We start from the raw sequence: 27,054 nt of genomic DNA, 5'->3' as shown, positions 1-27,054 counted from the left end.
ATCCTCTAAAATAATTTTCCAGAACCCATGCTTTACTTCATTTTAGCTTTCTCTTCCAAAACCTGCATAAATATATAAATTTGTTAGTTCTGCATGGCCTTTCAAGGGAAAACACAAGTATATCTGTGGAACATTTACTGAGCTCCAACTATTGCCATGCACTATGCTTGTTGCTAAATTTACAAAATGAATCATTGTAACATTATTATAGGAGTACTTTCAATGTGACAAGCACTGTTTTGCATTAATTAATTCATTTAATTCTGTTAAAAGAATGCTGTATGAAATAGACATTATCATCCCCCATTTATATTATTTACATTATGCTCCACCATTCACATTATTTACAGATAAAGGAACTGAAGTTTAGAAATCTTATGTAACTGTGCGAATCACATAGTAAATAGTGGAGCAGAGACATACAGCCTGGGCTTTCAGATTTTTTTTTGTAAATATTTTCATTTTGAATACTTTGTGAGCAACCTTGTGAGAACTCAAATAATAATAATATGTCTCTGACTTAGAAGCAGAACAAACTGTGTGAGGGGTTTAAGGGTGTCACTGAATTAGGATCCAGAAGATCTATGTACCAAGCTTCATTATTTGACTTCTTTATAAAATCTTGGGTAGTTAGAAGGCCTCAGCTTCCTCAACTGTAAAAACAGAAAAAGTACCTGGTAATTTTTAATTATGAAGAGTATTGTTACTCTTTTCAAAATCCTCCTTATGTAGTACTAGGACATCAATTTTACACATTCTCTCTCTCTGTCTCTCCTTCCTGCCCTCTCCTTCACTTTTAGAAACTAGATGGCAATAGTAGCAGTAAGTTTTACTCCTCTATTTATTTATAAAATGTAAAGATGTAAGAGAAATTGGCATTTAAAAATATCTTGTCTTCAACATTTCAGTATATAGTTACCAGTGATTTTTATGCCTATGATTTCTCTTCTGTTTAGTCCAACCCCTGTCACAACGGAGGTGTTTGCTACTCCATGTGGGAAGACTTCTCATGTTCCTGCCCTCCGAACGCAACTGGGAAAGCTTGTGAGGAAGTTCAGTGGTGTCAGCTCAGCCCATGTCCTCCAAAAGCCCAGTGCCTGATGGTGCCCCAAGGATTTGAATGTAGGTAGAGTTCAAACTTATCATTCATCCAATTTAATTGGGCATTTCAGTTGTTCAAGGAAGAAACACAGAAAAGAATGCAGACAAAACCAGTTGATTGAAGAAAATTGTGGCTGTTACCTCTAATATGAGTGTAAAATGAACCCCATAGGCCTCTTGCCTCATCCTGCCCCTGGATGTCTGGGTGGGAAACGGGAGCGGTAGCCAAACTTAGATCCTTAATCATTTAAAGCTTATTTCTGAAGAAAGAATTAACCAAGTAATGACTGCTTTCTTACCCCCTTATTATTGGGAATACACAGTAACTGGGCTAGTGTTAGCTCCCTGCCATTTATCAACTCAGACCTCAGGCAATTCACTTAACCTCCGTAATCGCAAGCGTCCTCATCTGTAAAACAACAATAACAATGTCTACTTTGTAGGTTTCTTTGTGGTAATCATATGATCTTATAAGTAAAGAGCCAAACACATTAGGCACTCAATTAATGTTTGGTGTTAATATTTCTATAGTCCTTGGGTGGTGCAAGTAGTTAACATGCTCAGCTGCTAACCAAAAGTTGGTGGTTTGAACCCACCCAGAGACGTCTTGGAAGAAAGTCTTCAAAAAATCAGCCATTGAAAACCCTCTGAAGCACAGTTCTACTCTGATGCACATGGGTCACCATGAGTTGGAATCAGCTAGCCAGCCACTGAACTGGTATTACTATTTCCCTCAATCTGGAGTGTTTCCCTGCATGTCTTTGGTATGACAATACAATTTCCCAAATGTTAGCAATTTGAGCATCATATTCACGATTTCTGACTATTGTGAACAGTCATTATACTGAGTAGCTACACTATTACTTATACTCTTTCTCTCCTACTTCAAATAATGCAAAGTCCAATCTATGGCAAACCCTTTATGATTGCATTGAATTCTAATCGCATTCCCTTTTTGAGGAGCCCTGGTGGCACAGTGGTTAAGAGTTTGGCTATTAACCAAAAGTTCGATAGTTCACATCCAGTAGCAGCTCATTGGAAACCCTCTGCGGCAGTTCTACTCTGTCCTATAGGGCACTATGAGTTGGAATCAACTCGACGGCAACGGATTTTCAATGGGTTTCCCTTTTGCTAAGATTTTGCTCCTAAAATTTTTCTCAGTCTTCCGCATCATCCATTTTCCCATAAGCATATAAACACAGTCAAATTTCCTTGTTATAGAAAAATTGCCTTGATTCCCTTTCCCCCTTCCTCACCAGCTACCAACCCATTTCTCTGCTTCCTTTTATGGTGAAGCCCATCTAAAAAGTTGTCTTCAGTATGTGTATGATGTCTCACTCCATTTTCTCTTTAACTACATTTGATCAGGCTCCAGCACACCGCCACCACCTCCATCTTATAATATCTTAACCCAGAGCTTCACAGATTGCTTTCATCATTTCCTTCAGTTTTCTGCCCAATGTTCTCTAACCTGGCTTTATTTTTCTTCATATCACTTATCACACTTTAATATTTTGTTATGTATGTATTTGTTTATCCTCTTTCCTCACCAGAATGTAAGTTTCCTAAGAGAAAGAAATCTTCTAGATTGTTTCCCTTGTTACTCTTTGCACTAAAAATGGTGCCAAACATATAATAGGGTTTCAATCAACACTTGTTAAATGAATAAATTCACTTACTATTTTTCTTCAGATGAACTCAGCATTTTCACCTGACTGCTGTGGACATTAAGTAGTCTATCTGCTTACTATAAATAAATATCATAAAATACCTTGGAAAACAATGCTCTAATGTAATGTATTAGAACTAGAGAACAGAATGACCTGAATTCCTTAGCAACAATAGCCTATTTAGAATAAACCCCAGTAACTGAGGAAAAATAAAAATGTATGTAGTTTATGTTTATATATATTAATATACATTAAACACGTATATGAAATATAGCCTATATATACATGGAGAAGTTTTCTAGAAGAACATATTTACTTTGTTTCATATTTAAGAAATGTACATTATGCATGTATATAAAGCATAATGAATTGGCATAAACAATATAACATGGATTCTAATATGGCAGAGAATTTTAAGTGCAAACTTTTCCATTGTTCTACCTCTGAAATGACTTCCATAGTTTATTAAGTCTAAGAGCTCAGCTGCTAACCAAAAGATTGGCAGTTCGAATCCACCAGCCGCTCCTTGGAAATCCTATGGTGGCAGTTCTACTCTGTCCCACAGGGTTGTTATGAATCTGAATGGACTCGACAGCAACGGGTTTTCTGGGTGGTGCAGACAGTTAAGCCTTGAAACAGTTAAGCTTCTGGGCGCCTGGGAAGACAAGGTCACAGGCTTGAAAACCCTATGGAGCAGTTCTATTTTGCACACAAGAGGTCGCCACAAGTTAGAACTGACTAGAGGGTAACTAACAATGGCAAACAGTTTATTAATTATTAATCTTTTGACTAAAATGGTAAGTCGTTAATTACAGCAGTGTTCTACAAAGGCTTTAAATCATTTTGAACCTATTCAAGAACAGAGAACAGGATTTCTAAAAACAGTGGTAGTCCAAGAACAATGTGCCTGATGTACTCTTCTCTTCAGTCACACAGAAAGCAGTTTAGGGTTTGGGCACATGTGTATCAGAAAGGAGTGATGTGAATCCTTAGCTTCACTGCATTGTCGCTGCAGAAGAAGTAGAAAAGTCTGGCTCTGACCCTCCAAAAAGTCCCAGTAACATTTTTTTTAAAATGTGACAGCTTAGTGAAGAGAGAAAATTTAAATAAATGAGAAGGGTAAAGTTTTCCTAATGGACAGGTATGAATGCCAAAATTCACTTCTGCTACTTTGAATAATTTCAATTTGATGTGATCTTATAACCCTGTTGTATGTTTTTTTCAAGTAAAATATATTGAGATTAGTTCTCCTAGAACGACATACTCTCTTGAGTACAGCTCGTGGATTACCCTGAGTTTGTTTTGAGGATGTTAATCATCTCTTTCTCTGTATCCGATCAGAAAACCAAGATTTAAAAATTTACAAGCTACTTTAGACACAGGTGTGTTTATTATGGCAATGTTCCCTGAACAAAAGGCAAAATATAAAGTGTGTTATGGGCATTGTGGTTTAGATCCAGACCACAAGAAGTGATTTCAGTGTTATCAGCAATGTTAGCAAAACAAAGTTATATAGAATTACAGATGTGCTCTTCCTTTAGGAGTTGTAGAGCTAATGAGATGTATCATTTTAACATTTACTTAAAAATATGTAATGAGACACTTGATACTTTTTCCTCCCCAACCCCTGATCCAAAACCATACAGAAACAACACTACAATCAAAACAATAAAATCAAGTGAGATTTTAACCCAATCCAATGACACACGTGAATTTTGTCCTGCTGTAGTTTCTAAACATTATCTCATTTTCTAGAATAATGGATGGAGGAGTTTCATACACTATTCATTTAGTCAGTGTTTACTGAAGACCTACTATGTGTCAGGCAATATTCTAGACACAAGGATTTAGTGATAGCCTAGACAGAGACAATCTCTGATCCTGTAAAGCTTGTGTTTTAGTGAAGAAAGACAGTCCAAAAACAAGTAGGCAAACAAACAATGTAATTTCAAATGGAGACAAATGTTATCAAGAAAATAAAGCAGAGTAATAGTACAGAGAGAGGTTGCAGGGAGATAGCTATTTCAACTTGGATAGTCAGGAAAGGCTTCCCAGAGGAGGTGGCATTTGAGCAGGTATTAATGTGGAGAAAGAGCCAGATGTGGGAAGATTTGGGGGAAGAATATTCTGGGTATATGTCACAGCAGTAAAAGACCTGGGTTGTGAACAAACTTGGTGTCTTCAAAGAATGGCAAGAAGTTTTTGTGACTGTGGCATAGAATGAGGAAGAGTGTGGTAGAAAATGGGACTAGAAAGTTAGTCAAAGGTCAGGTGAGGTATACTCTCCTAGGCCTTATGACTTCGTTCTAGATGTGATGGTAACTGATAGGTGGTCTTGAGCCAAGAAGTGGTTGTTATATTGATATGCAGGGCAATGGAAGCAGAGACACTAAGAAGTAATTACTCTATATCAAAGGTGCTAGAGGTCAGGTGGGGTGCCCCAAAAGGGAAGCAAAGACAGAGTTTTAAGGTCAAATGCTACTGACTGGTGAAATAAGAGTAGAGAATTGACCACTGGATTGAGTAACTTGTAGGTCACTGTGATCTTGACAAGAGTGAGTTCAGTAAAGCAATAGGAACAAAAGCTTGAGAGGCATATTTTCAAGAAAGAATAGGAGATGATAAAGTGGGGATGATGAGGATACATTTTCTGGAAAAGACAATAGAGAAATAGGAAAATAGCAGAAGGGGGGATGAGTCAGTAGTGCTTTTGGGTCTTGTGTGTGTTATTTTTTAAGATAAGAGTAATTACAGAATATTTGTATACTGAGGGAAACAACAAACAAAAAGAGAAAAATGATGATGCAGGGAAGAACAATGTCCTAGAAAGGGAGAAAAGTAATGACAACCAATGCATGAGTCGAAGGTTGACCTTCAATGGAAGTAAGGACAGTTCATCCATTATAACGGAAAGGAAGGCAGAAGTGGACCCAGGCGCTGTTAGATTTACTGATTTGGTGGAAAGCTGAGGCAGTTCTCCTTTCTCATATTTTCTCAAGAAAATGTGAAAGGAGACCATCAGCTGAGTTAGCATTAGATACTTCAGGACATAAAGCAGATGTGACCATAAAGAGATAAAATACCTAGGAATAAATCTAACCAGGGACATGAAAGACCTATACAAAGAAAAGTATAAAACACTATTGCAAGAAACCAAAAGAGACTTACATAAATGGAAAAACATACCATATTCATGGAGAGGAAGATCCAACATTGTGAAAATGTCAATTCTACCCAAACTGATATACAAATATAATGCAATCCCAATCCAAATACTAACAGCATTCTTTAAAGAGATGGAAAAACTAATTACCAACTTTAAACGGAAAGGAAAGAGGCCCTGGATAAAGAAAGCATTATTGAAGAAAAAGAACTAGGAGGCCACACACTAACTGATCTCAGAACCTACTCTACCAAACCCAAACCCATTGCCATTGAGTTGATTCTAACTCATATGACCCTATAGGACAGAGTAGAACTGCCCCATAGGGTTTCCAAGGAGCAGCCGGTGGATTTCAACTACCAACCTGTTGGTTAGCAGCCATAGCTCTGTGCCACTATGCCACCAGAGCTCCTCACATGCCACATACCACCTGATCTCAAAACCTACCATAGAGCCACAGTATTCAAAACAGCCCGATACTGGTACAACAACAGACACATAGACCAATGGAACAAAACTGAGAACCCAGATATAAATACATCCACTTATGGTCAGCTGATCTTTGACAAAGGACAAATGGGGAAAATAGGGAAAAGATAGTCTTTTTAACAGATGATGCTGGCAAAGCTGGATGTACATCTGTAAAAAAATGAAACACGACCCGTACCTCACACTGTACACATAAACTAACTCAAAGTGGATCAAAGACCTAAATATAAAATCTAAAACAATAAAGATCATGGAAGAAAAAGAGGGACAAAGCTAGAGGCCCTAATACATGGCATAAATAGAAAACAGGCTGTAACAAACACCAGAAGATAAACTAGATAACTAGGAGCTCCTAAAAGTAAACACTTACGCTCGTCAAAAAACTTCCCCAAAAGAGTAATAGGAGAACCTACAGACTAGGAAAAACAATTTTGGCAACAACATATCTGATAAGGGTTTAATCTCCAAAATCTATTGAATACTTCAACACCTCGGTAACAAAAAGATAAATAATCCACTTAACAAATGGGCAAAGGATATGAACAGACACTTCACCAAAGAAGACATTCAGGCAGCTAACAGACACATGAGAAAATGCTCATGATTATTAGCCACTGTGGTTGTTATTAGGTACCCTCAAGTCGGTTCCAACTCATAGCGAACCCATGTAAACCGAACAAAACTTTGCCTGATCCTGTACTGTCCTCACAATCCTTGCTACGTTTGAGACCATTGTTGCAACCACTGTGTCAGTCTGTCACCTTGAGGGTCTTTCTCTTTTTCGCTGACCCTCTACTTTACCAAGCATGATGTCCTTCTCCAGGTACTGGTCCTTCCTGGTAACATGTTCAAAAGTACACGAGACAAATTCTCACCTCCTCACTTCTAAGAAGCACTCTTGCTGTACTTCTTCCAAGACAGATTTGTTCGTTCTTCTGTCAGTCCGTGGTATAGTCAATATTCTTCACCAACACCAATATTCAAAGGCATCAATTCTTCTTCGGTCTCCCTTATTCACTGTCCAGCTTTCATATGAATATGAGGTGATTGGAAATACCATGGCTTGGCTTACTTTAGTCCTCAAAGTGACGTCTTTGCTTTTTCACACTTTAAAAAAGTCTTTTGCAGCAGGCTTGCCCAATGCAATGTGTCGTTTGATTTTTTGACTGCTGCTTCCATGAGCATTGACTGTGGACCCAAGTAAAACGAAATCATTGACAAATGCAATATTTTCTCCAATTATCATAATGTTGCTTATTGTGAGAATTTTTGTTTTCTTTATGTTGAGGTGTAATCCATACTGAAGACTGTGGTCTTTGATCTCCATCAGTAAGTGTTTCAAGTCCTCTTCACTTTCAGCAAGCAAGGTTGTGTCATCTGCATGTCGCAGGTTGTTAATGAGACTTCCTCTAATCCTAATGCCCCATTCTTTTTCATATAGTCCAGTTTCTTGGATTATTTGTTCAGCATACAGATTGAATAAGTATGGTGAAAGGATACAACCCAGGCACACAACTTTCCTGACTTTAAACCGTGCAGTATCCCCTTGTTCTGTTTAAATGACTGCCTCTTGGTCTGTGTACAGGTTCCTCATGAGCACAATTAAGAGTTCTGCAATTCCCATTCTTCACAATGTTATCCATAATTATGATTCACACAGTCAATGCCTTTGCATAGTCAATGAGACACAGGTAAGCATCTTTCTAGTATCTTCTGCATTCAGCCAAGATCCATCTGACATTAGCAATGATATCCCTCATTCCACAACCTCTTCCGAATCAGGCTTGAACTTTCAGCAGTTCCCTGCAACTGCTTTTGAATGATCTTCAGCAAAATTTTACTTGTGTGTGATATTAATGATATTGTTTGGTAATTTCTGAATTCTGTTGGATCACCTTTCTTTGGAATGGGCACAACTATGGATCTCTTCCAGTTGGTTGGCCAAGAAGCTGCATTCCAAATTTCTTGACATAGTCAAGTGAACACCTCCAGAGCTGCATCCGTACGTTGGAACATCTCAATTAGTATTTTGACAATTCCTGGAGCCTTTTTTTTCTTTTTTTTTTTTTTTTTGCCATTCCCTTCAGTGCAGCTAGGACTTCTTCTTTCAGTACCATTGATTCTTGATCATATGTTACTTCCTGAAATGGTTGACATCAACCAATTCTTTTTGGTACAGTGACTGTGTATTCCTTCCATCTTGTTTTGATGCTTCCTGAGTCATTCAATATTTTCCCCATAGAAACCATCAGTATTGCAACTTGAGGCTTGAATTTTTTTCTTCAGTACTTTCAGCTTGAGAAATCTTCGCTTTTGGGTTTCCAGGTCTTTGCATATTTCCTTATAATACTTTACTTTGTCTTCTCAAGCTGACCTTTGAAATCATTGGTTCAGCTCTTTTACTTCATCATTTCTTCTGTTTGCTTTAACTACTCTACCTTCAAGAGCAAGTTTCAAAGTCTCTTCTGACATCCATTTTGGGTTATTCTTTTTGTTTTCTGTCTTTTTAATAACCTTTTGATTTCTTCATGTATGATGTCCTTGATGTCTTCCCACAACTTGGCTGGTCTTCGATCATCTACTCTTGAACATGGTCTCTGAATTCAGGTGGGATATACTCAAGGGTGTATTTTTGCTCTCATGGATTTACTCTAATTTCCTTCAGTTTCAGCTTGAACTTCCATACAAGCAGTTGATGGTCTGTTCCACAGTTTTCCCCTGGCCTTGTTCTTACTGATGATATTGAACTTTTCCATCGTTCCTTTTCCCTGTGTTTTCCACCCAGTGAGGTCCACATGTATAGTCACCGTTTATGTTGCTGAAAAAAGATATTTGCAATGAACAAGCCATTGGTATTGCAAAATTTTTGTTGTCACCAAGGCCATATTTTCCAACTACCAATCCTTCTTCTTTGTTTCCAACTTCCACATTCCAATGCATCTTGATTGCATGTTTGATCAATTTCACGTTGCAGAAGTTGATAAAAATCTTCAATTTCCTCATCTTTGGCATTACAAGTTGGTGTATAAATTTGAGTAATAGTCATATTAACTGGTCTTCCTTGTAGGCATATGGACATCATCCTATCACTATCAGCATTGTACTTCAGGATAGATCTTGAAATCTTCTTTTTGACAATGAATATGATGTCATTCCTCTTTAATTTGTCATTCACAGCATAGTATACCATATGATTGTCCAATTCAAAATGCCCAGTACCAGTCCTTTTCAGCTCACTAATGCCTAGGATATCAAACCTTATGCAGCCCATTTCCTTTTTGACAACTTCCAATTTTTCTAGATTCATTAGCCATTATTAAAAAAAAAAACAAAAAAAAAAACCCTTGCCATCGAGTCAATTTCAACTCATAGTAATCCTACAGGACAGAGTAGAACTGTCCCATAAGGTTTCCAAGGAGAGGCTGGTGTATTCAAACTGCCAACCTTTTGGTTAGCAGCCGTAGCTCTTAACTACTACACCACCAGGGCTCCAAAAAAATATGGAACGCTTCACAAATTTGCATGTTATCCTTGAGCAGGGGTCATGCTGATCTTCTCCGTATCATTCCAATTTTACTACATGTGCTGCCAAAGCAAGCACCATTAGCCATTAGAGAAATGCAAATCAAAACTATAATAAGATACCATGTCACCTCAACATAACTGGCACTAATCAGAAAATAACAAATGTTGGAGACGTTGTGGGGAGATTAGAACTCTTATGCACTGCTGGTGGGAATGTAAAATGGTAAAATCATTATGGAAAATGAAAAGATGCCTCCTTAAAAATCTAGAAATAGAAATACCATATGATCCAGCAATCCCACTCCTAGGAATATATCCTGGAAAAATAAGAGCCATCACATGAATAGACATATGCACACCCATGTTCACTGCAGCATTATTAACAACAGCAAAAAGATGGAAATAGGTGCCCACAAATAGATGAATGGATAAACAAATTATGGGTACATATACACAATTGAATACTACACAATGATAAAAAATGATGAATCTGTGAAACTTCTCACAACATGGATGAATCTGGGGGGCATTGTGCTGAGTGAAATAAGTCAATCACAAAAGGACAAATATTGTACAAGACCAGTATTATAAAAATCCAAGAAAAGGCTTACACACAGAAAAAAAAACACTCTTTGACGGTTACGAAGGAGGGGAAGGAGGAGAGAAGATCACTAACCAGACAGTAGACAAGTGTTAACTTTGGTGAAGGGAAAGACAACACACAATATAGGGGAAGTCAGCACTACTTGACCAAGGCAAAGTCGTAGAAGCTTCCTAGACACGTCCAAACACCTTGAGGGACTGAGACTGAGTTACTGAGGCTGAGGGCTGGGGATCATGATCTTGGGGGACACTAGGTCAATTGGCATAACATAGCTCATAAAGAAAATGTTCTACATCCTACTTTGGTGAGTAGCGTCTGGGATCTTAAGAGCTTGTGAGCAGCCATCTAAGATACATCTGTTGGTCCCATGCAGTCGAGAGCAGAGGAGAATGAAGAAAACCAAAAACACAAGGAAAATATTAGTTCAAAGGACTAATGGACCACCTGAACCATAGCCTCCACCATCCTGAGCCCAGAGGAAATAGAAGGTGCAGGTGCCTGGCTACCACCACCAATGGCTCTGACAGGGACCCTACTTAGAGCAGGAGAAAAATGTAAAACAAAATTCAAATTCACAAAAAAAGACCAGGCTTACTGGTCTGACAGAGACTGGATGAACCTCCAGACTATGGCCCCCAGACACCCTGCTAACTCAGAACTGAAGCCACTCCTGAAGTCCACCTTTCAGCCAAAGATTAGACAGGCCTATAAAACAAACAATAACACACGTGAGGAGCGTGCTTCTTAGTTCAGTCAAGTATTCAAGACTAAATGGGCAACACCCACACAAAAGCAAAGACAAGAAGACAGGAAGGGACAGGAAAGCTGGATGAATGGACATGGGAAACCCAGGGTGTAAGGGGCAAGGGGGACAGTGCTGACACGTTGCAGGGATTGCAACCAATGTCACAAAATAATGTGTATAAATTTTTGAATGAGAAGCTAATTTGCACTGTAAACTTTCACCTAAAGCACAATAAAATTTTTTAAAAAATTAAAAAAATGTGAATTAATGATCCTGCAGAATGGGAAAAACACTTTAAGAGTGTAATATGATTACCCAAAAGCATGGTGCTCATATACAGTATGTGAGCATAAATTTAAGAGCAATTCATATGGTTGCATATTTTTCTCCAGCCACATGCAGCTACCTGAGTGTAGGCAGAGTTGATAGATTGGCACATAATTGGAGTTTTGCCAGGTAAGTAAATCAGTCATTTTGGAATCCTACTTTTGGTTGCTTACTGATCAGCTTAATCTGTAGCCAGACTCTACTGTTAATTTTCTCTGTCACCCTCACCAGATTTGTGAGTTCTTTGTGCTCAATTTCTTTATGTGTAAAATGTTTAGCATTTTATTTGTGAGAGGATCTACAAGATAAATATTGCTTTGCCTTAGGATTTCAATGGAAAAGAAATGTATGGTTTGGGTTTTGGTATCAGACCAACCACATTTGGTATTCTGGCTCTATCATTTGTTAGCCACATGACCGTGAGCAATTTACTTAACTTCTATAAATCTCAGTTTCTTCCTCTATAGAAAGGGGATTAAAAAAAAACCCGTTGCCATCAAGTCGATTCCAACTCATAGCAACCCTATAGGACAGAGCAGAACTGCCCTATAGGATTTCCAAGGGGCGCTTGGTGCATTCGAACCACCAACCTTTTGGTTAGCAGCCATAGCACTTAACCACTATGCCACCAGGGGATATAGCAATAGTGATAATAATAATAATACATGTATACAAAGATTCTGTATTAGAAATAATATAAAAGCAATTAGCACAGTGCCTAACATGTACATGATAGCCATTAGCATGATGATCATAATGCCATAAGGCAATTAGGCCAACGTTACAGTTTGAATAAATTCACCAATTGGAATTGCCTTCTCTCTTTAGGTATTGCAAATGCTGTTTTTATTGGACAAAGCAGTGAAATATTATTCAGGAGCAATGGGAATATTACTAGAGAACTCACCAACATCACATTTGGTTTCAGAACAAAGGATACAAATGTTGTAATATTTCATGCAGAGAAAGAGCCTGAATTTCTTAATATTAGCATTCAAGACTCTAGATTATTATTTCAACTACAAAGTGGCAACAGTTTTTATATGCTGAGTCTGACAAGTTTGCAGCCAGTAAATGATGACACATGGCACCAAGTGACTCTTTCCATGACAGACCCACTGGCCCAGTCGTCCAAGTGGCAAATGCAAGTGGACAACCGAACACCGTTTGTGACCAGTACAGCTGCTACTGGAAACCTCAACTTTTTGAAGGCTGATACAGACATTTACGTTGGTGACCGAACTTTGGACAATATGAATGGCTTGCAAGGGTGTCTAAGTACAATAGAAATCAGTGGTATTTATCTCTCTTACTCTGAAAATATTCGTGGTTTCACTAATAAACCCCAGGAAGAGCAGTTTCTCAAAATCTCTACAAATTCGGTGGTTACTGGCTGTTTGGAGCTGAATGCCTGCAACTCCAATCCTTGTTTGCATGGTGGAAATTGTGAAGATCTCTACAGCTCATATAATTGCACCTGTCCCTTGGGATGGTCAGGGACACACTGTGAACTTGGCACTGATGAATGCTTTTCAAACCCCTGTATCCATGGTAACTGCTCTGACAGAGTTGCAGCCTACCACTGCAGTTGTGAGCCTGGATACACAGGCGTGAACTGTGAAGTGGAGATAGACAATTGTCAAAGTCACCAATGTGCTAATGGGGCCACCTGCATCAGCGACACTAATGGCTATTCTTGCCTCTGTTTGGGAAATTTTACAGGAAAATTTTGCAGGTGAGCATAAAATCCATATGAAGCTTCGACTTTAGAGCTATGCTCTGTATTTTCCTTGTCTAATTGAAAAGCTCTCTCTTCAAGGTGTGCAAATATAGGCTGTGCTGAAAAGGGCTGGCATTGGTCAGTTTCTTCACAGTTGGTCACATAAAGACAAGATCTCACTAGTTAGGATGTTCTACATGTAAGAATGGGAGTGTTTTGAAGAGACGTCCAAGTAAAATGTTTTCTCAGTCATCTTTCTTTGAATATATCTCATGAACTATAGCCCCAGAGTCTGACAAGCTTAATGTCTTGGGGCGAGGTACAGGGGGAGGGGAAGAAGATTACCAATAGATGCAAAAAGTTGAATTTTAGTATTCTTAGGAAGGCATGACTTCTACCACTAAAATGATGCTTGAGTTATTTCAGACAGGTAAATATTGTAAAATCTTGGAAAGACTTCATTAAAGTATAATTTCAAAAATGTAAAATCATAACTCTTGTACAAATATAGAATAAATATGTGTTGAGGACTTTATCTAACCGTTAATTAATGAGGGAACCAGTAAGATATAAAGACTAATTCAAAGGGCAATCTACAGACAAGAATGACAAAATGAATTTGCTAGTATATGAGAAACCATTTAATATCCTATAGGGTAATAAAAATCTATGTTTGGAATCATATTTTCTACAATGTGAAAATCAATTATATCACTATAGACAAATTAATTTACATTTCTTAGTACAAGATTAATTTGCATTAATATAATATTTCAATTACAGAGTTGAAAAATAGCTTAGTAAAGACAATCTGAGATATGCACCCCTAGAAAATCTCAGAGGATCCACTATATAGCACCCAGCATTCCATTGAAAGAACACCCAGTGATCTCTTTTACCTGTTTTCAAAGTCTTCTATAATTTTTTCTAAAACTAAAAAATAGTGTTTTAGCTTCAGTAACCACCTCCATTTTATGTCATATAAAAAGACAAGAATATGTTTCCTTTAAGTCACATTGCTTCTGTATTTCCATGTAAGTCAAAGTCATTATTTGTTTTTATAATTTTTATACTGCTTAAAATTTACAGAACAGTGAAATTATTATGGGGAAGTGAATGAGTTAGTATTAACAAGTAATATATTCCAGGGCTTTAACAGTGAGTTGGCAGCCTGTAGATTTTACACTGATTCAGAGGCGGTTCCTTAATTGGATGAAGCTCTTAGCAAATGTAACACGTGCCCACACCTATAAGAAATTACACATATCGGAAGGACAGCACACACTACAGAGGAAGTCCGCACAACTGGACTAAACCAAAGCTAAGAAGTTTCCTGAATACAATCAAACACTTTGAGGGACAGAGTAGCAGGGATAGGGGTCTGGGGACCACCATGCTTTCAGGGGACATCTAGGTCCATCATCATAATAAAGCTTAGTAAGAAAATGTTCTGCATCCTACTTTGGCGAGTGGCATCTGGGGTCTTAAAAGCTTTCAAGCGGCCGTCTAAGATGCATCAATTGGTCCCAGTCACCTGGAGTAAAGGAGAATGAAGAACACCAAAGACACAAGGAAAGTATTAGCCCAAGAGACAGAAAGGGCCACATAAACCAGAGACTTCATCAGCCTGAGACCAGAAGAACTAGATAGTGCCCGGCTACCACCAATGACTGCCCTGACAGGGAACACAACAGAGAGCCCCGGCTGGAGCAGGAGAAAGGTGGGGTGCAGAACTCAAATTCTAGTAAGAAGACCAGTCTTAATGGTCTGACTGAGACTGGAGGAACCCTGAAAAGCATGGCCCCTTGATTCTCTATCAGCCCAGAACTAAAACAATTTCTGAGGCTAACTCTTCAGACAAAGATTGGACTGGACTGTGGGACATAAAGTGATACTTGTGAGGAGTGTGTTGCTTAGATCAAGTAGATACAAGAGACTAAATGGGCAGCTTCTGTCCTGAGGTGAAATGGGAAGGCAGAGAGGGTTAGGAGCTGGTTGAATGGACATGGGGAATCAGGGGTGGAAAGGAGGAGTGTGCTGTCACAGTATGGGGAGAGCAATTAGAGTCACATAACTATGCATAAATTTTTGTATGGAAAAAAATAAAAAAAAGAAATTTCACATATCTCCATAACACTTTGTTATGGATCAAATTATGTCCCCCAAAAATGTGTGTCAACTTGGCTAGGCCATGATTCCCAGTATTATGTGGTTGTCCTCCATTTTGTGATCTGATGTAATTTTCCTGTGTGTTTTAAATCCTAATCTCTGCCTGTGGTTAATGAGGCAAGGTTAGGTTATGTTAAAGAGGATTAGGGTGGGATGCAACACCCTTACTCAGGTCACATCCCTGATCCCATGTAAGGGGAATTTCCCTGGGGTGTGGCCTGCATCATTTTTTATCTTAAAAGAGATAAAAGAAGAGAGAAGTGAGCAGAGAGATAAGGGACCTCATACCACCAAGAAGGAAGTACCAGGAGTGGAGTACGTCCTTTGGACTCAAGGTCCCTGTGCTGAGAAGCTCCTACACCAGGGGAAGATTGATGACAGGGAGAAAAAACCTTCCCTAGAGCTGGTACCCTGAATTAGGATTTCTAGCCTCCAAAACTGTGAGAGAATAAATTTTTGTTTGTTAAAGTCTTTCCCTTGTGGTGCTTCTACTATACCAGCACTAGATGGCTTAGACACACTTATTAAGAACCTACCAAGGCAAGGAATAGTGTTAGGTACTAAGGGTTGGCATTCCAATAAAAAGTTACTTCCCATGTGTTAACCAACACATTTGCCAACAGGTAAACTGCCTGATGAAAGCAAGAGAAATTCAGGGTCAAAATGAATAGTACTGCCATGCTGACTTTGAATAAGTAAAATAAACATATATGCCCTAGAAGGAACTAGTTCTGCAAGTATTTTTTTCAGCCTAATTCATCAAAGTCAAGTTCTCGAAGACCAAAGTTCTCAAAAGTACCTTCTAATGAGTTTCAAGAATTGTTTACTAAACCTAAGATTGTATACAAACTTTCACACTTGCATTGCTAATTGACCTGTTTCAAAGCTGGTTGACATTTTGGGCTCTTTTGAAAAGTCCTTAAGATAATTTCTCTTTTAAGCAGAATTGATTAGCTCTTGCTGGAAGAGACACATTTACCATGAGATAGGCTAGTTTCCCCCTTATTAGCTGCAGCTCACAGAACAGGGCAAAATCCAATCATCTACCATTTCTCGAATTTCTTGAATACTTATCAGATGCCATGCACATACACAATGGGCTTGAGTAACACCCGCAATATCTTTGCAAACATCTGTCCCTTCCTTGTCATGATAACTTCTAACAATTGTTCTTCTTTTTATAAGGATTCCTTAGCATATACAGCTTTGCTGTTGTACAAGAGAGTCACTCACTGAATTCATATACAGTTACCACTGAGTGCTAGGTACAAACCTCCTGGACAACATTTGGCTTGCATTCTGCTAAGCTATGAATTATTAGATAGGGAGCAGCAAGTCTTGTCAGGGCAACTGGAGTTCAGCTCTGAAAGCCAGCAGAGAAATCACATGAGTGCTTGGGTACCAGAGTGCTGTCCTTGCTTTCCTGGCCTTTATAGAGATGCAATTTTCCTATGGCCTTTGTTGATTTATTAGCAAAACAGCAGCAAATCTAGCTATAGCAAGCTCCCTTCCAACCCTGAATTTATTGCCACCCCATGGCATAGATCTTATCTCACGAATGAAAACCGTAGAAATGGAAGATGGATAGCCATGCTTCTCACAGCACCCTGCAGCAGGGACTTTTCACTGGAGAAAGTGATTCCTGTGTCATGCAGCACAGTTAAGCATTTGTAGCTCAGCCGGCCTGAGTTCTTAATTAGTTTGGCATTGTCTACATACATGAACTTTCCAAAAAAATTTTTCTTGAATGAAATGAACAAAATGAACAGCTGTGGTTGTTACTCTTATCTCTCCTGACACACCAGATTACCCTCAACAGACTGTGGGAACAAGAAGACAAATCTCACTTGCTACAATGGAGGCAACTGCACAGAGGTCCGGGGTGATTTAAAATGTATATGTTGGCCTGGTTTCACTGGAGAACGGTGAGTCACATTAGAACTTTGTGGAACAGAAGTCTGGGCTAAAGAACAGTGGGATGATACCACGTTCCTTTTCTCCTCTAATTTTTCATCTTGGTGCCCATAGAAAAACCTGTGCTGAAATATAGGCCCAGACAGAGTCAAACAATAAAAAAGAAGAAAAATTACAGTATAGGTCAAAGTAAAACATTTTATTAGCCAAGACTTCAAATAGGGAAATCTGATTTTGAAAAATGTATAATGTCATGTTTTTCTTTCTTGTAAGTACCTCTGGAGTCATGTTTCTTTCCCACTAACTCTAATACATAACACTAATGAGGGTACCATCAAAGTAAAATAAAATATGCCTAAAGGATTGCTTCATAGGGTTACCTAGAACCCTAAAAATATGTACATCCTTTCCACGGGATCCTACCTTTTCCAGAGAAACCCTTCAAATCTTCTTCTCCTAAGGCTGGGATTGTTAGCACGGAGTCAGTCAATGCCTTCAAACAATCTGCGACCTGCTGAAAATGCAGGCAAATTTGGGTGTATATTTCACTGGCTGGGGTTGGAGTGATGGGTAGAAAAGCATATACTCCATAGCTTTTATCAGATTCTCAAAGGGATCTATGTTTCCAAAACAGTTACCAAGGAGGAAGATTTGGGTATATAAACAGATAATAAATAGTTAACCATTTACTGAGCACTTAAAGTTCTGCAAAAATGGTTTTATTACTTCCACTTTACATATGTGTAAACTGAGGCTGAGAGGTTAAGTGACAGAGTAAGTGCCAGTTCAAACATATGCTGCAATATTAGCTGCCTTCAGAGCCTCTACTTATGTATCTGATGTGCTGGTATAACTGTATAAATAAATCTTTGCTCTTCCATCTCATATACTAGCCAGGCTGAGATATACTATCTCTGATCCAGCTTCCTGCATTGAACAGATTAAATAAATTAAACACATTTGACAAAGATGGTTTGACTGAATTCATTTTTCCAAGAGTAGTTAATAGAGTGATGGGTATATTTGCCCTCCGTGACAATTACAGTCTGGATTATGCTAAATTTTCTATGCTTCAGCTGGCTGTTTTGGCTCACACAGATACAGATCTTTTATCATTTTTAAAAAGCAACAGGCAATCTAGGGCACACCTGTATATTACCTTTCTAACATTCAATGGTCCTTGGGTGGTGCAAATGGTAAAGCGCTCAACTATAACCAAAAGTTTGGTGTTTGAACCCATTCAGAGGCATCTCAGAAGAAAGGCACCTGGCAATTTGGTTCCAAGAGGTCACAGCCTTGAAAAAATTCTATGGAGTACAGTTCTTCTCAAACACATGGGGTCGCCATAAGTCATAATCACCTTGATGGCAACTGGTAACACTCAGTGACAAGCCTAGTTCTTACTCTCATAGTCTACCTTCTGTGATTGGTAATGAGTGGCACAGGCAGCCTAAGCACATATGTGCATGGAAGGAAAGAGCCTTAAATCACACTCCTACTTTCCATTGCACCAATTTACATCATGCAACATATTAACCCAGAACGATTCAGTTGGCCTCCAATTCCATATACCTCAAAAATATTGCAAATATTTCCTTGTCCTAAATTTTGAACAACTCTTTAGCAAACTTTAAGTGCTGGCTGCCTCTTTGCTCAATGTCAGATTTTCTGTTTAATGGCAAAATGCACAGAACCCATCCAGAGCCTTGGATTATTTTTCTTTGCTATGTGCTCATAGTCCGTATTTACAACAAATGTGTCCCTTTTCCTCCAATGTTAATTCTTTAAAAAAAAAAAAAAGGGCCGGTATTTAAATTCAAATTGTTGTTTTGAAACATGGTAAGAAAAGGAAGCTCAGAGTTTTCTTTCCTCTCCCGGGAGACTTTTCATCTGGATAAACTCCTCTGCTGCAAACAGATTTCTAAACAGTGAGCCCATGTTCAGTAGATTCTGCATTTTTAAAGTCCGTAACCATCATTAGTGAAGTCACTGGATGCTATTATTTATTTTGACTTTCCATCTGCTAATTAACCTCTAATGGAAACTCCAATGGTGTTTATAGTGAATGTGGATATGTAGTGCACTGTGTAGTTCGAAAGACAGAGAGTAGCTAGAGGAAGACTAGGAAATATTGGGCAATCTCCCAAGGCCTAGACTTCCATAATGCCCAAGGATGTTGAAAAGCTGTCCTCAAATAAATTGCCTTCTCTCCTGCCTGATTAAACCTCCAACTTTCTAGTGTCATCCTGGCAGGTTGTGAATGATGGATGGTGTGAACACTCTGGCCCACCCAGGACAGAATGCTTGGCAGGCTCCTGAGAATTGTCAAGTTTGCTCAGATCTAATCAGAGGAGCCTCTTTCCAGCCCAGAAGCCTCAGCCAAAAAAGGAAAACAAAATGTTTCAGCTATGCTTGGTATCCAGCAGGATAAGGGGCTGTTTTTCTTAGGAGAAATCTTTCTTTCCTTTATACCTTGGGCTGACCCTGTCCCACCTCCTTATCCCCTTTCATTTCAAGCCTAGTCATTAGTCTATGATCCATGTATGCAAGTTTTACTTTTGGGGAGGTGGAGGAGTGGATAGGGGAAAATAAAAACATTGTTTACACCAAACTTCAACATTTTAATCTGCTCTGTAGAGATTTTTGGAGCTAAGACTTTATATAAATTTCTCAAATGCAAATAGATGCCTTAGTTACTGCCGTATCCCAAGATATAGTAAAGTGTTTGGCAGATAGTAAATTAACTAAAACCATAGCCATTGAGTTGATTCCGATTCTTGGCGATCCCATGTGTTAAAGATTAGAACTGCTTCGTTGGGTTTTCTTGGCTGTAAACTTTACAGAAGGAGCCCTGGTGGCACAGTGGTTAAGCATCCGGCTGCTAATCGGAAGATGGGTGGTTTGAATCCACCAGCCACTCCGTAGGAGAGAGATGTGGCAGTCTGGTTCTGTGAAGATTTACAGCCTTGGAAACCCTATAGGGCAGTTCTACTCTGTCCCATAGGGTTGTTATGAGTTGAAATGGACTTGACAGTACACAATAACAACAGTCTTTATGGAAGCAGATCACTAGGCCTTTCTTCCTTGGTGCCACTGGGTGGGTTCAAACTACCAACCTTTAGGTCAGTAGTTGAGTGCAAACTACTTGCACCACTCCCGGTCCTTCTTGGCACATACCTTTGCTGTCAAGTTGATTCCAACTCACAGTGACCCTACAGGACAGAGTAGAACTGCCCCAGAGTTTTTCCAAGAAGTGGCTGGTGGATTGGAACTGCCAACCTTTTGGTTAGCAGCTGAGCTCTTGCCTACTACGTCTACCAGGGCTCTTGGCACATGGTAGATGCTAAATAAGTATCTATTGAATGAGTGATGGGTGAACTAATCAATGAATATACAGAAAAATAAGTTGTCAGAAAAATAAGTGAAAAAAAATGACAGTATCCCAGGGAAGAAGGAAACGTCAATATACCTTAGAATTGATATTGGTTGTTTTGGAAAATGTGACTTTTGAAGGTCATTCTGCCTGAACATTCAAATATTATGCTTACTCAATGATGGAACAAATTTATTAGCAAGTTATATCTTCTAACCATCTACTTTTGCTTTTTGTTAAAAAATGAAATTGCCAAGTAACATAATTCAAAACCTCCCAAAATAAGGCAAGTATCTTTTGTTTGTCTTTGGTGGGCTTTTTCCCTTAGCCTGAGAGCACTGAGGCATTAGAATCCCGACAGCCTGATTGCACCAGGTCTATTCTCCGACTCTCGCTTGCAATACCACCTTATTCTCAGCGCTCATGGTTCCCCATGTGCCTCTAATAAACTGAACTTTTACAAAGTGGCAAACTCATTAATGTTCTTGAGGGAGAAACTCGTTTATGCATGGCCCAGTTTTCTCTTGGTTTCTAAATATTTGCACCTGTTTTCTCATTCTAATTAACTGTGTGTGTGTGTGTACAAATTATTCCATTAAAGACAACATTTATAAAAAACGAATTTTAAGGAACACCTTTCACACTATTAAGTATATATAAGTTGTGTGGGATTTAATAGATAAGATTGTGCTCTTTTGGGTAGATTCAGGCAAATTTTTTTTCTCTCCCCATTTCACAGCCAATTTGTTCAACAGGGTGCTGGGTTTCTGCTGTTTCTGTTTATTTTCAAGGTGTGAAAAGGACATTGATGAGTGTGCCTCTGATCCATGCTTCCACGGAGGCCGGTGCCAGGACTTACTCAACAAATTCCAGTGCCTCTGTGATGTCGCCTTTGCTGGAGAGCGCTGTGAGGTAGATGTAAGTGGCCTCACCTTTTATGTCTCTCTCTTATTCTGGCAGAATCTTTTTCAGCTTCTTTCTTACCTCATTCTGCGCATGAATGATGAGCCAGTTGTTGAGTGGGGTGAACAGGAAGATTATTAACATACATTTGAACATTCCCAAATTTAAAAGCCATTGAAATTCAAGAAATGCCATGACTCATTTTAGATCTCTAAAAAAGAAAATAAAAACCATCTTGAGAATTAAAATAAATAAATTTAAGAACTATTTAAGCATATCACAAGTACTTCATGTATATATATTTTCCTATTTGGGCCTTAAGTGTGAAAAAAATGTTCTTAATATAACCAGAAATATGTCATCATTAAGTGTATTTAGTGCAAGTACATTATCATTCCAAGAGCTTCCATATTTAAGTGATCACAGCAATAAGAAACTATTTTCTCCCGAATTCCATTTTGTACTTACTTTACATTGTAAGCTGCCTTCATTCATTCTAATTCTATTGCGTTTTATGTTCTTCTGTTCTCATATATTATTCATGACTTAACAATTTGAAAATTAGTGATTAAACTGTTTTTATATCCACCTATTAAACTGTTTTTATATCCATCTATACTTTTATAAAAATCTACTCAAATGAAGTGTTACCAATTCTCTGATATGTGATAAATATATAAACAGAAAGCAGGAAATCATATGAAGTCCCTAAAAATGTAGTAAGAGAATTATCTGATATAATTGGTATCAGTACTCAAAATTATACCTCCCCAGTACAGTTCTGATTCCATAAAAATTTCTCTCCTACAACAAAAAGATAAATCCTTTCTTTATTTCTTTTTCCTGCAATACTTCTTTCTGTCTTCCACACAAATAGAATAATTTTTTTCTGATCACTTATAAATGTATGAATTTGTTGACTTTTCTATCAATGTGGACTAATTTCAGTTGCTTTTCAATGATTATTTAATAGAAAATAAATATTGTAACATATGCATACGTCAAAAAGTATATATTATAAAACTTTAATTATCTTAGAAGCATGTTTTTATAAAATTTGCAAGTAAATTTATCCTCTTCAACTATCTTTGTGAAAAAATTATAAAAACATAGTATCATAATCAAAATGTATTTGTGGCATTTCAATTTTCTAATAAATGATGAATCTACAAAGTAAATTAATAAGTTATACAAACATTGATAAATTCCTACTTCTCTTTAGTAGAGTATACAAAATAATAATTGGGAAAAAATAATAATTTTATTACTTCCACTGGAATGTTACTTATGCTATATATCTTTGAGGGGGTGTACCCTTCCAAAGGAGACATTATTTGTGTGCATTTAAAAGGAAAATAGTTTGATCTTCTGAATTAATTTAGAAAGACATTAAAATAGGAATGGTATACCAAATATCATTTGTACATGTGTCTATGTCTTTAGGAACTTCCCTGGTTTGAAAATGTGAAGATAATATATCCATTGGGTAATAACCAATACTCATTTAGTCCTGATTGTTTTGAGAAAATGATTTTTCTATAAAAATGACCAAAGTCAACCTAAATTTGCCATTGAAAACAAATGGAAGAACAAAACTATATATTATAAAAGCAAAGGAAAATATAATCAATTTATTTTTAAATAGTAATAAAATATTTCATGTAACAAATTAATATCCTATGGTGTACAGGCAGTCATTTCAAACTGGTGAGCAACTAATTTTGAAGACTTTGTTTTGTACTTGCCCATTTCTCTCACATCCAAGACAACATGTATCTTCCACTGTTTCCAATGATCTGATCCAAAGTTAGATTTTGTGACCAGAGACTAAGGGAAAATATTCCCATAACACTTACATTTACAGGTACTTTAAGTATGCATTAAACAGATTATAGCCAAATACAGCTGCACAGTGCTCACATTTACTCCCTTCTAGACATATCTATAATTATATACTTACAGGGCATTCCAAATGTAGTATGTTCTCTATAAAATATAATTAAGAAAGATTTACTCGCAATCTCTGTGTACACTTCTGATACCTCTTTTGTCACTGAAATTGTAAACTGCTTTTCTGTTTTCCAAATGTCTTATTGTCATGAGATATCTGACTTAAAAAAATACTGTCCCTTTTCTCTTTTTTCTTCTATGTTTTCAACTGCATTGTGTGACTATGCTTTTTATGTTATTGCATGGCAAAATAAAACCTTTGTTTCTGCATCTTCTACTTCTCATCCTCTGCTGATAATTATCTTTGTTTGTTTTGACTGTTTGCATGGTAAGATGTCCACCAACCAGGCACACATACATATGCACCACATTAATGAACACAGAAACACTAGCGGTGATCTTTCTGAATTGTGATCTTGTTCCCCAGATGTGTCTTTTCAAGTAAATACCTGTGGTGGTCACAGTCAAGTTCCCATGTACCTTCATTCTCTGGGAAGAAATCCTGTAGTTGAGATTCTAGAATTCACTACATTCCTAATTGTTCTTACTGTTGATTTATATTGTCCTTACCAAAGCTAGCCATGGCTCACCCTAGCTTTATTATTTTAACATTTTGATTTTGATAAGGATAATGCTTAATCTACATAGGATGAAGCTTGTCATGATATACTTACAACTAAGTGAGAAAATGTAGGATATTTGATAATACAAATAAGGGTTTATTCCTAGTAGTATAGCAATGCGTTAAGAATATTGATCACGTAAGTCTATTTTCATTTACCTTTATGTCCTTCAGCATAGTTAAAACACCTACTTTAAAATCTTTGTCTGTTAATTCCAACATCTGGGTCATTTTGTGGTTGGTCTTTATTGATTGAATTTCTTCTTTCATATGGATCTCATTTTTCTGTTCCTTTGTCTAGTAATTTTGGATTGCATCATGGACATTGTAAATTACATGTTGTAGAGACTCTGGATTACTTCATATTCCTCTGAAGAATATTGATTATTTTGTTTCAGCAGGCAGCTAGTCAGCTAACTTAAACTCCAAACTCTCTGATAATGCTCCCTAGAGTAGGCAGCAGCTGAACTCTCTGTTCAGTTCTTTTAGCTTTAGCTGAACTCCTTGGTCACTATGAGCTGGAATTCAACTCAGTGGCAGTGGGTTTGGCTTTGGTTTTGGATGCCTTGGAGTCTGCTCCACATGTACATAATTCGGGGGTTAGCCAGAGATTTGAACAGAACATATTTGCAGAATTTGGCGCTCTGCCTCTATAGTTCTCTTCTTTCCAGAATTTCTCCCCTAACTTTCCAGCTGCTGTGGTGGCCCTTAACACTTTTCTCTGGTTCATCAAGCCAGTAAGATTGCAGATTTCTCTCCTAGTTTCAGTCAGTCAGCATGGTGTCAACTGGGACCTACGTTTAGGCAAAAACCTAAAAGCAAACATATAAAACAAACAAACATGAATCTTACCCATTGCCCTCCAATCTTCTAAGTTTCAATTTCCTTACAGCTTCTGCCTACTTTTAGTCATTCACTAGTGCCTTCAGTTAGTGGTTTTGGATATTTATCTAGACTTCATAGTTGTTATTTGCAGAAGGGTTGGTCTGATAGGAACTACTTTGCTATTACCAGAGGTGGAAACTATAATTCTAAAGTTGGTAATCTTCAACTGTATTAAGATAAATACATGGTCACAGAACAAGGGATGGGATATTACTTCTGACTTCTGTACCAGCCAGGTTACTTTGAAAGTGGAGGTTTTAGTTTTGCACTCCACATTCAAAGGAAAACTGATGACTGCCAGGTTCTTCAGAGAAAATCATTTGAGAAACAGTTTAAGAATAAAGGGATGTATTTTCACTACAAAAGGAAGGACTTAAGGGAAGCATGGAACGGCCCTCAAACATGAATTGCTATCATGAGAATGAAAAAAGTAAATTTGTTCTATATTGATATAAAACCCATTGCCATCGAGTCGATTCTGACTCATAGTGACCCTATAGGACAGAGTAGAACTGCCCCATAGGGTTTCCAAGACTATAAAACTTTACAGAAGCAGACTGCCACATCTTTCTCCAGCTGGTGGATTCTAACTGCCAACCTTTCGGTTAGCAGCCAAGCACTGAACCACTGTGGCACCAGAGCTCCTTATATTGATATAGAGAACATAAATAAGACAAATGGGTAGAATTTATAAGAGGAAAACTTCAAGTCAGCATAAGGGGAAAAATTTAACATTAGAACTGTTCAATAATGCAATGGGTTGCTTTGAACCACAATAAACTTCCATTCCTGAAAACATTCAAATAAAATCTAAGTGACCATATGTCAGAACTATTATAGAGAATATTTGTGCATTGATTAAGAGAAATGAATGTGCCTGACAACTCCTAAGGATCTATGATTACCTGTTAAGCACAACTAATACACCTTGTATAGATAAAATACAGAATTATTGTGTATATTATTCCTGACAGCAAAATTATGGGATAGGTTGAGAAATGACTTTTTTTTTTTTTTTTCAGTTGAGGAAAGGGTGGTATAGAGGGCTTAATAACTGACCAAGTTCACCTGATACTTTGGAGAAAGTGAGAATAGAGAAGGAAACATCTGGGTTTTTTAAATCATTAACAAATTGATTCATGTTACAGTGAAGAAATCTTCGAGAATGAGAAATCTCCCTAAGACTGTATTTTTAGATGCACTGATTTATTATGCTGCTTCCTCTAAAACTGAAAACGTAACATCATCAGCTCTGCCCCACTTACCATCTGAAAGGCAACTTTATCATGCAGACCAAGGATGGGCTTGGCCTGACTGCTTGTCATGTGCTTCCCATGCATATACAGGCTTTTCTGAGCAAACCTCGAGGTTTGCACTGCTTCACAATCAATCATTTCCAGCCAGGATCTTCAATAGAATCAAGGCAGACATCCAGGGGACAAATGGAACATTTTGACAAAGTTTATTTCAGTGGTGCTTTTCTTTTTTAAATTGGATGGTAAAATGGTATGGTGTTAGAGAACTATTCTATTGTAAATTGGAGAGTGTCCTCTATAGAAAGATTAAGATAGTTCTCTTTCAGTCATTACATAGAAGTACATGGCATTGAAATATTAGATTGAACTATACAAAGCTGCATATATTTGACATTTTTAATTTTCAAAAATAGCAATTCCATATGGTTTAATCTATTACATAAAAAGTACCACATGTATTCCAGGATGCAGAACCCTGAGTGGTGTTTGGCTGCTAACCGAAAGATTGGCGGTTTGAATCCACCCAGCAGCACTGCAGAAAAAAGGGCTGATGATCTACTTCTGTAAGCTTACAGCCACTGAAAACAGTTTTACTCTGAAACATGTGGGGTTGCCATGAGTTGGAATCAACTAGATGG

At 37.8% G+C, this 27,054-nt stretch overlaps 1 protein-coding gene and 1 non-coding gene across 2 annotated transcripts in view; one reads left to right on the top strand and one right to left on the bottom strand.

Annotated features, from left to right (window-relative positions):
- The window catches only part of CRB1 (crumbs cell polarity complex component 1), a 176,721-nt gene that overhangs the window by 118,763 nt on the left and 30,904 nt on the right, over positions 1–27,054 (top strand). The window contains exons 8-11 of the mRNA XM_004375361.1: positions 957–1,122; positions 12,453–13,361; positions 17,312–17,438; positions 21,592–21,718. Coding sequence (XP_004375418.1) covers positions 957–1,122; positions 12,453–13,361; positions 17,312–17,438; positions 21,592–21,718 — 1,329 coding nt within the window. The remainder of the gene's footprint in view (positions 1–956; positions 1,123–12,452; positions 13,362–17,311; positions 17,439–21,591; positions 21,719–27,054) is intronic.
- Positions 9,918–10,024, bottom strand: LOC111820389 (U6 spliceosomal RNA). Its single transcript, XR_002823942.1, has one exon. It is a non-coding gene; the product is annotated as a U6 spliceosomal RNA (small nuclear RNA).

The sequence above is a fragment of the Trichechus manatus genome, unplaced genomic scaffold, assembly GCF_000243295.1.
Source record: "Trichechus manatus latirostris isolate Lorelei unplaced genomic scaffold, TriManLat1.0 scaffold00035, whole genome shotgun sequence".
Taxonomy (NCBI): Eukaryota; Metazoa; Chordata; class Mammalia; order Sirenia; family Trichechidae; genus Trichechus; species Trichechus manatus.
The sequence above is the reverse complement of the archived record's forward strand: the minus strand, read 5'-3'. Positions and strand labels throughout refer to the sequence as shown.